Source organism: Triturus cristatus, chromosome 8, assembly GCF_964204655.1.
Source record: "Triturus cristatus chromosome 8, aTriCri1.1, whole genome shotgun sequence".
NCBI classification, from domain to species: Eukaryota; Metazoa; Chordata; class Amphibia; order Caudata; family Salamandridae; genus Triturus; species Triturus cristatus.
Window position 1 is genome coordinate 334,783,821 of NC_140591.1, and position 14,443 is coordinate 334,798,263.

The 14,443-nt window shown below is 40.6% G+C and overlaps 1 protein-coding gene across 2 annotated transcripts in view; it reads right to left on the bottom strand.

Annotated features, from left to right (window-relative positions):
- The window catches only part of FLT1 (fms related receptor tyrosine kinase 1), a 389,921-nt gene that overhangs the window by 174,345 nt on the left and 201,133 nt on the right, over positions 1–14,443 (bottom strand). For both annotated transcript variants that reach the window (XM_085621641.1, XM_085621640.1), the window contains exon 13: positions 8,637–8,945. In XM_085621641.1, coding sequence (XP_085477767.1) covers positions 8,637–8,945 — 309 coding nt within the window. The remainder of the gene's footprint in view (positions 1–8,636; positions 8,946–14,443) is intronic.

The window sequence follows — 14,443 nt, forward strand, 5'->3', positions numbered from 1 at the left end:
AGTTACCAGTTAGTAGTAAAGACTGTGAGTTGGAGAACAGTACACAAGTAGTGAACAAATCAGCATGCATCCATTCTATTACCTAATTGTCATTTTATTGATATTAATACTGCAATGTATAACTAATGACCCACAAACCATGGTGACAATGTTCGACAGAAGCGACCGCCTTCTCATTTAAATAGAGTAAAGCAGGCATCCATGTTTGTGAGGGGAAAGTTGGTTCTACCCACGGGCTACGTGTATACCTCTCCTACCTATTCCTGGCCACTTCTGCGACAGTCGGAGCTGCACTCTCTGATACTGGGGCAAGCGTGGCACGGCTACTCTTCAGTCCTTTCTGAGTCTGGGATTTAGATTGAAGTTGTGTTTTTTGCTCACTTGCCCCAGTGGATGTAATCATTGCCAGATACTCGTTTTTAGCACTGGTATTCATTACAACGCAATGCCCATTTTCTGGGAACCACATATGAACGAAAACAGTTTGATGTGTTTTATGCCGAAGAAGCGGTAGCAAAGATATCTCTGTCGAAGATGTTTGTGAGTCACACCATTGTTCACATGAAAGAGAGCTTGTGACATTTCCATACATACCATTGATGTTTATTGTAAATACTAACAGATACAAAAAATATATATATTTGGTATCGTTAATGAAGTATGAACTACTTAAAGGCATTTAAAAACCTGTTTGTATTAGTCTTCATAGATAAATGAGTAACTAATGTGCTCTGCCAGTGTCCTGTAGATTTTAGAAAAAAATAATGCATTAATAAAATTAATAAAATTACTATTTATTGTTAAACACTGTGTCTTACCATATATTAGCCATTTTACATACTGTAAAGGTCTTTTTGTAGAGTACTACAAACAATAAATTGCATTTTCCGTTTTAGCATGTTAGGTTTGTAGCACAAATGTTTGATGGAAGTCTAGGGAGGTTTAAGCACACACACACATACAAAGCTATGTTTTCACATATAAATATTTACAAGGTTTAGACACACACATACACTGACACACACAACTATATTTTCCTTCTTACATATAACACATATAGCAGCACACGTACCAGGGCAGGAAAGACTTCACAAAATAAATTTAGTATTTTGTTTATCTCAACAGATCTGGGGCACCTTTGGACATCTTAGTTGTAAAATGTAGATCATCAAAAATAACTAGTTTTATCAACAATACCAGGAAAGTTATTTTCCTGCAAACAAGGTCAGTTATAAATAGTCTCCATTTCCCACTTCTAAGGTTCCCTCTGTAAAGAGATACCAGAGCGATATCCTCTCCGTCAGTGTGACATGGTGTCCTGTATCATGGAAAATGCATCTCTATCCATTGAATCCATCATCTAGTACTGAAGTGTGTTAGCTTTCAAAGAGTTGTTAAAACTTTAGTGTGCTAAATTTATTTCATAATGATAACCTACTATTATGTGAAAGTTTAACAGTCTTTTTGGACAAGAGATGCCCACAATTATCTGATGCAAAATCATTCTGTTTTTTGCGACATATTTTGCAAAACAAAACACTTTTTATCTTCATAATCACTTAATTTCTTGATAAGTATCACTTTCACTTTCTGAAAGTGAAAATATGTAATTTTACTGGTTTTTAAGGCTATTTTCCATTGAATAGTCATCCTAAAATGTATAAGAGCTTTTCAGCAACCCATCTCACCAATTCGCCAAAACATAATCAGAAACCTTGCGGCCTCTTGGACAGCCAAACACTTCTTGGTTAGTCTGTAGTGCAAGCTGGTATGTAGAACATCAGTAAAGCATTCTGTGACGTCTTTTTACACCTCGTTGACACACATCACCCAAGCCACAAAACCAAATAATTTGGTCACTCACACTAACTTCTTTCTATACTACCTTACAGAAAAAAAAGCTGCGATTCTCCATATAAATTTTGAGATACGCAATAAACCATTGACTGTCCTCTTCTAATTTGAAAAAAAACATTATTCTCTTTAAATTGCAGTGATTCATCACTGGTAAAAAAAAAAAAGGATTACCATCAAAGGACTCCATTCTAAAATGTCCGAGCGTGTAGCAACCCATAGGAGAAGACTCAGCATGTCAAAAAAGTCACCTTTACTAAGGCTGCACTGAATGGAGACAAACTGTTGTTTCACTCTTTAATGTCACTTAGTGGATGAACAGATTAGCTGGTCAAACATACCTTTTCATGCTAATACTGATCAATCTATCAACCTGATGAAATGTTCCCATGGTCAGTACTCGATTACGGACTACCAGACAGCGACCATGCAGCTTCCCCGAAAAATTTGTTGGATTTTGAAGGACGTTTTATAACCCACTTCTACACAAATCTTAATCCAACTGAGGGATTTTTTTTATTACTGTGTCACTTGCATGCTGGCCATCTGCTTTTTGATGGTTCCTTCCTTAACTGTTCAGAAAAGGCCCGATACAGTCTGAACTGTTTTTCAGTGGCATATGTTCCCTTCTTTGGGAGGGTTAGCACTTAAGTAAAAGCAGCTATACTCAGATGGTAGGTCAACAGCTTTTATCCAACCTAGACACAACTTGCTCAAACACTGTATATTAGAATGTCAAGTTTGTGTATGCCAGTTTAGAATCCCCACATAAAACACTCCCCTGTCCCTTCCATCATCCATTAAAGTGACCAATAGCCACATCAACCTCACCACACATAAACCATTACCATTATCTCCACTTGCCATTGCTTCGAATAGGCAGGTTTACTACTAGGGCAGTGTTGGACTCAGGTCGAGGTAATTTAAAGTTGAGTTACTGCACATGGTCGGTCTAATGGTCATATTTGTTAATTTACATAAGGATGTTGAGATTACAAAGGTACATCCTGTTACACAAAGTCACAAAACCATACCTTTCATTCACATTCAGCTTCTTGACCTGTCTTGTCTTGTCATTGAGATCTAGCACTGAAATTAAGAAAATGTTTTTTTTCACCGTGGTTGTTGCATAACAGCCTTCCAGATGCTTTTGTTACAGAGTGGTACAATATCTGATTTTCTTTTAAAACAGCACTGCTCTGAGAGACAGCCACAAATATTGAAGACAGTGGGTGACAACCAGCATAACTGAAGCCAAAATTGCAAGACACATTTCTTTGTGCATGTCTTTGTTCTCACAACTTCCAGGTTACCAATTGTTTTTTAAGCATGTTGGGTCCATCAAAGTGGCTTTCTAGGGAAATCTCATTGTTTACTCCACCACACTAGACAAACGCAATTCCCATGTGAAAGACGAGTTTAGCCGTGGGACCTGGGACCTTGCACCTAAAGGAGGAAGCCGGCTGCTAGGTTCCCAAGCAGCTGACGCTGTTGTGTTAACCCACTCCACTGGGCAATGTGGATACTTTGTTTGTTGCAGCTATTTTTGTCCGTCCTGTCGTGTCCATTCGACTGCCCATGCTGATCAGAGGCCAGTATGCAGGAACAAACGGAACTAGCCCATTCACTCATCACGGGGGACATCCTTTGCCACCAGGATTTCCTTCAAAGTCTGTGCTTCTGGAAACGCATCTAATGCAGCCTCGCGGTGGTGCAAGTCAGGCACTTTAAATAATGTTGAGATTTAAGTGTCAATAATGTTTCATTTGGGAGAATTGGAGATCCATTATTGAATAGAGGTTATGTATATGCAAAAAAGAGCAGATCTGTGCTAGAGTAGAGTAAAAATTCAGGAATTTTATGTTATCTACAGGGGAAAGCAAATCTAAAGGGACATGGAGATGATGGGGGACAGTAATTTTCATTTTACTCTTCTCTTATGAATCCTTTTTTTCTATACCCAGGCCCCAAACCTGCCACAGCATTTCTAACAGTAAGTCCTACTTGCTCTTTTGAGCTATGCTTTACCTTCTTAGGGTGCTGTGAAGTAGCTTGCAAGGCTTTCATACACAGCCAAAGAGAGTTAAATACTTGCTGCTGATATTAGCTGTAGTCTACACATCACAAGTTCAAACCCTGGCAAGGCCAACTCAGCCTTCCAGCTTGCGAGTTCGGTAAACAGTACCATTACACTGGGTAACAGGAGCACTTATTATTTGCAGCGCATAGAATAAAATGGGGTGAAGAGCTATAAAAACCAAGTTATTAATATTACAAAAAAAGTAAATCGTGTATTTTGTCCCAAAGCATGTTCAAACTCAGGTTGTGATTCAGTGACTGACATTAGCTGGAAAAGTTTGAACTCACAATTTGGGTGACCATAGAAATATTTAAACAAGATTGCAATGCCCAATTGGTGATTTTAAAGTCAATTTCTGGGACCTCAAGATTCCTTAAAACATTTATTAATATTGGTAACCCACATTGTTTTCTAAACCAGTGTATTCGTGGTAACTGAATTTAGAAATAGGTAGGGTATCGACATCACATGCCATCATTGTCACTGGACTCCAGCACGAGCAGCCACAATAACTGAACCTTTTTTCTAACTCTAAACTCTAGAGGTCAAACACTTGTTTGTTACCGTACAATGATTTCCTCCTCGTTCGGATAATCACGAATGGCTTTGAAGCTTCATCATCATGCTATATGTACACATGTTTAAACACAGCATCAATGGGACAAGTCATCTTGAATTATCCCACAATGATAGTCCAGAATGTGTAACATGACTCAAGAACCCTGGAAGCCGCTCATAGTGCTGAGAGTACCTTGGTCGGCTCTTGTTCAAGAGCAGAAAAGAATTATAAACTGGGGGTAATGGATGTACATGTCTGCCTCAAAGACAGCACCTCCAAGATGACCTTACAAAGAATGCTCAAAAAGAGTCCCCACAGTGAACCAGGCCTCTCAGTGGAGGAGCCCAATGCTATGGTTGTAGTTAGTCACGTTCTCTGGGCAGATGTCCTATGTGGGTCACAATAAGATCTCTAGCTGTACTGCGTCCAAAGGTGTGGTAATTTCACACAATCTGCAGTTCTGTAGTTACTGAACACCATTCTGAAGTGTTCCCATTTTACACAAGTACTAATGAGGTGTACCTACACCAAATAAATATATATCTTTATTTGACACACAGCAATAACCTTTTCTACACTGCAAGTCTCCGCAGTTGGTTTTATAACAAATATTGAATAAATATTTTATCGAACTGCAATAATATTGTGCCCGAATATTGACAATCAATTTATCTCCAGGGTAAGTACAGCGAAGTGTAGACTTACGGTTCCTAACTCCTTATCTACTTAGACAATATTTGCAAGGTAAGAGTTAAGAATAGCAAATGTACAATTACCGTGACAATATGTTGGTTGTTGATATTATGGACATAATATTATTGCAGGTCAATACAAAAAATGGATAATGTAGAACACCTGGTCAGTCTTATTAGAAAGGAGGAATCAGGTCAAAACATGGATGAAGACCTTCAGGCTTTTGCCTCATAAAACAGCCTAGTACCTGCTTCACGCATTTGTTGCCTTGCTTGCCGTCTGCAATCTAATGAACACAGCCTTTTTTTACTTTCACAACATCAGTGTTGTAGTGTTGAAGTAAGAAAAATGCTAATTCACTCATAACTTATCCTGCAGAGAGACATAGAGTTCTCATTGGACATGGGTGGAACCTACTTAGGCCAACTCAATTCTGAGGGAAATATAAAGGAGGACGTATGTTGATTCAATTATGGTCCTAGATGAGTGATGCAGAGTTATGGGCATGTTGTAATCCCCCACTGAGTTTTATAATGACATTTCTGTGATTCCGAAATAGACGAAATTGTATTTTCCAGCTTTTTATATTGAGCAAATTAACCCTACTTTGACTGAAAGCAGGGGGGACGTCCCCGAAATATTGAGTTAGGAATCTCCATGGCACCACATATCGTGGACACAATACCGAAGTGTATATTCTCAAAAGGTAAGTAGGTGTAGATTTTCTACTCCTAAACCGCATCTATACACCTTGATGATATATATTGTCGTAGTCCATACATGTGGAGTTAAGAATAGTGAGTCTATAGTTCCTCTATATGCACTTATCTTTCGATATTTTGCCCCTCGATAGTCTGTCTATGATATTAGTGTATCACGAAATTCCTAATCTTGAAATTCCATAGAACAATCAAAGCAGGGTACATCAGCTTTTTTAAGGACACAGCAGCATGTTGCAAACACAAGAGCAAAGGGAAAACACAACATCTTGGTGGACTTTTCTGTCCTTTGCTACCAAATTCCCATTAATTAGGTATATTTTTACTGGAATAATTCCATCTGCCATCAATACTGTGTTAGTCGGACCTCCATATACTCCCTGCCATCATTACGGGTGAACTTTACCAACACATTTTTCCCCCTTTTTTTTCGGGCTCCCAAATTTCTAATACATCCAGGGAGACCTGAACAACTAGACACTTGTGAAAGGTCCACTGATTCACTCGCACATAATAAGTGAAATACAAGCTGAAAATGCTGCATCTGTGAGAAAGTGATATTCGCACCACGATCATACATCCAAAGAATGCACACAGCATTAGCACTCCCAATGAGATCTCACAGGAAGAGTTTTCTAAATAGCAGCAAACTGCATATTATACATGTTGCACCACCATAATGCATGCATCAGAGAAAATATTAAAATTGACAAATCCTGCAGCCATGATACAGAATATGTCCATGTAAGAGTGGACCTGGCAAAAGGAAGAGACTAATGACCAACCCAGACCTGGATACCCAGGACCGCAATCTTGGATCCCTGCAATTGGCTCTGATTGGCAGGACAGAGAAACTGCCATTTGTGAGATTGTCTCATTTCAACAGAAGAGGAAATTGACGAGCTAGTCACAATTGTGGACTTTACCACTTCAGCAAAGCACTATCCACTGCTGTGCCACCCAGGGGTGACCCTTCCCCTCTTGATTGCTCTTAAGCACCTGATAGCTGGCATTCTACCCCAATGTGTATCTCACTGACTTGGTGCACCAAATGTGTTCCAATGATTGACCCCTCTTTTTGAGACTGGCTGAGAAGGGACACTAACAGTAATGATTTTCACATAATGGACTACCCATATCAAACCATGCTTTGAATGTGAGTCTTTTGGCAGCAATTATAATAAAAGGAACCCTGAGGTTCTCCTTGCAGGGAACATTCCATCTGAAATCATGCTTTCTTTGTTGTTTGTTATAAGCTGGGGAGTGCATGGGGTGATTTTTTGTGGAGCAGATTTATTTGAGCACAATTCATTCGCAATAAAAAAAGAAAATGGATTCCAATCTTTTTCAAAAATATCTTCCCCCTTTTCTCTGGGATGTGATCATGACAATAATTCATCCCAGAGAAATGGATTGTAATGCTCCCTATGAGGCTAAAAACACCGCTGCACGTTGAAGACCAAGCGGCTCATGACAGTCTCAACCTGAGGCACAGGGAGCACAATACACCTGATCAGAAGGAGTCAGTGAAGGCAAAACATTGATTTCAAAGTTGTTCACCTCATGCGTTGAAGCCTACTATCAATACACCCTCAGTAGGACGACACATCCATAATCAGTCTCTTGGAGCTATCCAATAAAACTAGGCAAACATTTTATTGTTTAATAAAATCGGGTTCAAAGTCCTTAACAAAGGAAATATAAGAACCAAATCAGATTCTGGATACTTTATAAGAGCTCTTTGTGTTGAAAACCTTTCCAGTTTATGCAGTATCATTTCTTATTTCTTTACGCACTAGTATGTGTTTAGTTTCTTTGTCTCATTTGTCATTTCTGAATAGGGTCGCTAATTAGTGTGAAGCAGCTGGGACTGGAACAACGAGTTAAAAAACTACTTCCAAATAGAACTGCAGAAGAAGTAGAAGTAAAAAAGGGAAGGGTTCCAACATACAGAAAGAGAGCAGTGTAGAAAAGGAATAAGGAAATTCTAAATAATTTGAATAATTGGATACTACTTGATCTGAAACTACTGCTCACCAGTACTACCTCCTACAGAACAAAGGGACCCCAAAAAGAAAACATAGGTGTAACAAGCATATCAGCCCAAATATCACTTTCCCACATGCAACACCGCTTCATGTCAATATAGATTTGTCGCCCGTGATGACAAATGGGAGGTGGCTACTTTTACCGTAACTGGGCAACAAAATATCTTCTTGAACCACTCAAGACAGTAGCCTTTCCCTCATCAAAAGAGTTGAAAAACTGACCACCTCCAAAGGGAAGCCAGTCGCTTGAAATGTTGAAGCCGCAATGATGTGCCTTTGGCGGCTATGCACAGTGCTGCTTCCACAAATGCTGGTCTTGAAATGAGCAGGTTGCTCACCACACATTCCATATGTTTGAAGGGCGCCACCACCAAAAAAGAGACCACTGCAGCAAATTCGATCCATGCGGTGCACCATGCGCTCCCACCCATCCGATCCAGGTGGTGCAGCATGCTTTCCCACCCATTCCCTTTCATTTCAACACTTCACATTATTTCTCCAGCACTCGATCTCTGGACGGGCACCTCGCAGAGCCTCAATGCAACAAATCACCACCGTTTGAGACAGCTGTTACTTTCAACGAGTCCTTTAATGGTTTACAATGCTCTGTGTGGTACAGTTATTTCTGGTGCCTTTAATTTTAGAGGTCCATGTCAATGCTTCCTTTTTTCTCCTGTGCTCACCTCTAATGGTAATGTCCTTCCTTTGACGCACTTCTTCCCTGGTACGTATGTTCTTTGCTCGGCAAATATAGGTGCCCGAATCTTCCTGAGAAGCATTCCTTATGAGGAAAGTCCGAGTGGTAGAGTACTCCCCAGTGTGGGAGTTCCTTTGCTCCCTGACCACGCGAGTTACTGTTCTGTTTTGTATTGTCCTCAGCTTATGCCACGAAACGTCTGTATATAGGTATTTGTTCACTGTGCAGGACACTGTTATGTTATCCCCCTCAGAAGGTGCTTTATCCAATGTGATGTGAAATCCTTGTGGAACATCTGTTAAAAAAACAGGAAACTATTAAAATATACATATTTTTTTTAATTGAGCAGATTTGATTTTCAATTTTACTGCACTTTGCAATGACTCTATGACAATGTTTCCACTTTAGAACAGGTGACACAAACCTAATAAGCTCACTCTGATGCATCAATATGTACAAAGTCCTTCCGCTTATATCTTTAATTTACAAGAGTGTGGTGTAGTCTGCAAAACTGAGGAGGATTGTGAAGGGAAGTGGAGGCAGCTAGTCCCACTGAAACCAGATAAGGCAGATATACCTTACACTATAAGAAGTAAATTAGAAAAATCCAGTAATATTTATGGACTGGTGGCTTGATTTCGATTTTCAAATATACAGGAAATTCACACAATTCAGGATAGAGACTAGAATCCAATAACAGATTTTGCTCAATGATTGTGATACTATAATGTTGAATTTTGATTCAGTGGATTCTCCTTCGTATTTAAGGTTTCTTCCAGAATTCGGGTGATTTTTCAGTTCCCTCCAAACTCTAGATCAGGCCCTTACTGCGGTTTGAATTTCAACTAATCTGTGTTGACAGTGATTAATTAAACACTAATCAAGTTATAGACAATGACTCCCCTGCCTTATTTCTTATTCCCTACACCCATCTCCTTCACATGCTTTAATGTCCAAAACTAGGGCTAAATATTGCACATTTCGAGCCCAAGGTTCACAGTCTGACCCATTACAACCTCAAGTGTCTCCCCGCCCCTCAGTTAATCTGTGTGGTTGGCTAAGGTTTTGAAAATGGCCTGTAAGGTAGAAAGTCTGCACACACATATTGATACTGGTAATTTTCAGGAAACAAATTTCCCTGGCAAATATGAATGGGAAACTCCAAGGCTCGCCTCTTAAATGTTACATAGTGGGCAGGACGTTCTGCGAGTACTTATTTCTTGAAAACTAATTGGCACCTGAGGAAACAATGTTATTCAAAGGTTGATGTATATCTATGTCAGATACAATCATGTGAAAATCCCAAATAAAATTACAAAAGTAAAGAACAGTGCAGTAATTCTAGCAAGGAAGATATGGATTGTGAATGATATGATCCACTCTTGGAGTTGAGTTGAAGTCTTTCAAGACCCAACAGGACCAGATCCAGTATTTTCTATAGAGAGTAAAAGCCAAATACCGGTGTAAGCAGTTCAAGGTAAAGATATTGTAAATTGTAAATGATCTGGGAATATCAGATCACATTTTGTGCATATCTACATATGTCCCATTACCAAATTTCCTTGCCCTCATGCCCCATTTCTGTATTATCTAGTATGCCTGAGGTCAAGCAGATCTATAGGGTCCTGGGTTCACCATTAGAGTCTGCGAGTCCTGCTATAATTAAATGTCAGACGGGAAAAATGCTCCTATGCCTGATTACATTGTGATATTTTTTACATGTTTATTCTTAGATTCTCATGCATTCAGAGTTGTGAATAATTAACTTATGAATGGCCCAAATATTCTAAAGGTTATCCATTTGAAGCATGGCTAACACATTCTTGTATGCAAATATCTCAAAAACATCTCAAAGGATTTCCCCGAGCCATAAAAATGGGCTTTTCTGAATAAAGTTCTAATTTCATGTCAAGCTTCATATAATTCCATTCTGGAGTTTTTGCTGCACCAGAAAGCAAGAATTCCTATGGATCATTAAATTGGAATTGCCACTTTTAGATCACTTCAAACAACATTTGGTCGCATTAACTAATCTACACTACATTTGAAGCACCTGATCTTAACAGGTCAAGTGTCTCTCAATATCATGAAGATTCATAAAACTGTTCCAAAGTAAATACAAAATAATAATACATATAATTGGAAGCATTCATTTAAAACTAGCTACATAGTCACTATCACCCACAATGGAGTTATTTCCTCCCTAAGACCAAATTCCAAAGGCTGTGCACTGTGGAATCAGAGGGCATGAGATCTGAGCACAGGTCATGACCAGAAGCCAGGCAGTGAGTCTAGAGCCCACTGATAATGGCCTATAGCTGAGTACAGTGGGCTTTGATGCAAATGGCTGAATGTGGAAGAACTGGGCATGGTAGGAAACCACACCCTGTACCCAGAGAGTGCTACAGACACAGGCTGCGTGCAATGAATTCAAGGTGCAGAGGGTGGATGCAGGGCATGAACAGAAGCAGTGCCATGCATCCAGACCACACTGGACATGACAAACGTTCAAGAGCACTGGGTTTTGGGAATTGCGGGGAGGGTGCAGTGCACATTTCAAGTCCATGCCCTGCACCCAGATCCTGCTGTCCAAAGACCATGTACTGTGATCACTTCCTTTGCCCATGACCCAAAGTATATCATTAAAAAGCCCCAAAAGATTACTAAAAATGTGTTGGAGTTATCTTTTTTTTAGCTGGAAAAAAAAATTCATTCCCCAAAGAGGCTTCAGTTGAAGGAATGATAGACATAAGTTGCAAGACGTAAAACCCACTGAAATGTGTATCTTATGGTAAGTAAAACAGCCATAACTCACTGAATGCGCTACTCGTGACCTCACTCAGAAATTCACAGATGGTATAGCAAATGACATTATTTATAACACCAATTAAACTGCTATGTGGTTGTGGCACTCAGTGTAGTGTCTGACCCAAAGCAAGGTCCTGTGCCCAAAATGTACTGAGTAAAGTCAAAGGGGGAGTACTGTGAGCAGTGAAGGATGGGCTGTTGTGCATTTAGACTGCATATTTGGCCTACAACCAGAGATGACTGTAGGCCATAACAAATTGGCCCTCTGGGAGAGGGGTATCCAAAGTCCAGAGCCCACGTTGAGACATGGTTGAAGGCCATGTCTACAGGTTGATGGGAGAAGGAGAGAGGATGGGTGCTGGGTGCAAGCCAGACGCTGCAGCCAGAACAAAGTCACATTTAGAGATGGGGGTGTGCAGGACAAAAGCAGATCCTGACTAAAGGTCAGGTCATGTGTCTACAGCCCACTGGTGCAAGTTTAGTGGTCTCTTGCTCACCACAACTCAAGTCTCTTTGTCCAGCGCCTGCTCAAAGAGCCTGCTGGATACAACAAAGTCGAGCCCAGTAGATGGGCGATGATATCAATGAGTATTGCTAATGCATTTGATGAGAGTTATTGGTATGCTGCTCACTATACCTATATTTATAAGTGTTTCAGTTTCTTTAATTTTGCATAGTTAACTAAAACCATTGCAATATTAACACTTAAATGAATAGAGATTTAAACAAACATTCAGTATGATTTCATCCACCATTGCTGCCTTTTTGATCATTGTAATTATAAAAGAAGAAAATCTTCAGGTAAAACCAGTTAAAACCCAAAGGTAGAAAAATTCTTTACATTTTAAAAACAGAATTAATAAATAATGGCATTTATTATTAATTATTTATGATGGGAAGTAGTGACAAGGCGGAGAGGAATTACAACAAGCATTGGCATAGCCAATAGGTCTCGCCTTTGGGACCTTATAAGTGTTTAGCCATGCAACAGTTGCATAACTAAATACTTATAAGGTCCAAAAAGGGAGACCTATTGGCTATGCAAAGCGGCCGTGCGGCCGCGAAAGTTAAAGTGATCGGGATCACGATCAAACATCAAAGCAGCCGTGCGGCCGCGAAAGTGAAAGTAATAGCGGTAAAGCGCGGTGCGCGCGCCCGCGTACATGCACTGTAGCTCTAGGCTGGCCTGGTAGCACTTTTTGGAGCGCTCTCAATAAGTCTCGCCAGACCAGCGCATGCGCTGGGTCAGGCGAGACCTAAAAACCAACCCTCTCCTACAGGGCTGGTAACTAAAAAGAGGAGGCACCTTTTTCTACTGTCACACCCATTACTGCTCAGTAGCCCACTTGAGAGCCAGGCAGACATGTCTCCACCATGCAGAGAGAAGCAGTGTATTTTTGGCCCACACATAGAGGTCTTTCAAGCCCCCATTCTAGAGTGGACCACTCCCCTGGGAAACCTCAGATGCCAGTCATTCTTGGGGAGAACCACCAAAGCTCCCTATCTACACTGCCCAGGATTAGACCACTGAAACCCTTACCTATGCATGAAGACGTGCATCTCTTGCCATCACTGGGTACATGATGCTAAAACAGAATCAGTATCCAGAAATGACAGGAGGTGGGATATGATATACATGTGGATGCCTGCACACGTATAAAGTCCCAAGAAGCAGTACTTGCCAGTCAGTCCTGCCATACTTTCTCGGTGGTCTGCTTACCAGTGGCAAAAGTTACTGCTACCAAGTGTAATGAAGCACAACATCTTAACTAACCACGTTCCAATGTACAACTCTGCTCCTAAAGGCTGCCATGAGTGAATGACTTTGGTTGTATTCCAGTTAACCCCTTCGCTGCGGCGCGAATTCCGCCGCAGCGCTGGGGGGGTTTGGGGGCTTGACGGCGCTGCCGTGCTCATGACGGAACCACGCTGTCATGAGTCACGGGTGAGCAGTGCTCATGACGGCGTGGTTCCGTCATGACTCCACCCACTGCGCTAATCGCCCGCACAGGTGGGGAATTAGCACCGCGTGGGAGGAGCGGCCGCTAACGGCCGCAGCATGACGGAACCACTTCGTCATGAGCACATGGCGCCCGTGGCTCATGACGGAGTGGTTCCGTCATGAGCGTGGAACGGGTTAAATACATTTTATGTTTTTTTTATAGTCCAAAGTCATACAATTCAAATTTCTATCTACGGTGTTCCAATTCACTGCAGATGCCACTAAGCATCGCAGAACCTCAAATGTGTAGAATCCACCATGCTCACTCACGCGAGGGCTTCTGAAATCATACTGCGTGCCACAACACACCAGAAGGTGCCCATTCGCTGCACCCCACACCAGTCGTTCTTAATCATTTGACTTCTGTGGATCCCCATTTTCTCAAAACCTCAAAACAATAAACAAAAATGTAGAAACAAGTATACATCGAACAAATACACAAATGCAGGCATATTTTATTTTATTCGGAAACATTTTTATTTAAAAAACACCAAAGTTTTAATTTTACAAGAAATGTTAGAGCTTTCCTAAATTTGTTTTTTAATTCTAAAAGATGAACCGATATGCTAGACTACAATTTTTTTGGGCAGGTCTTCAGTTGAGGCCACTCACTGTCCCTACTATGTTTGCTTGCTGTACTTGCACTGCTCCCACAATTCATGCTGAGGATACCAACTTCATTTTCAAGTTCCTTTACATGTACAGAACGTTTTAAAATTTACAAACACGCTGTTTCTATTTGATTATACTTTATTAATCTGTGAATAATATTTAATTTTCTAAACAGTAGCAAACCCCCTGAGTAAGCGTTGTGCCCCCCCCCCCCCCCCCCCGAGGTGTTTAAGAAACAAATGCCCTCCACGGTTCAGCGCCTGACAGAAGGGCAAAGTGACATGTGAAGTGCAGTTTATAACATGAAAACAATGGAACTTTTATGCACACTTTTGACAACACAATTGTGTAGTAGTGCGTCTTCCTTCCTC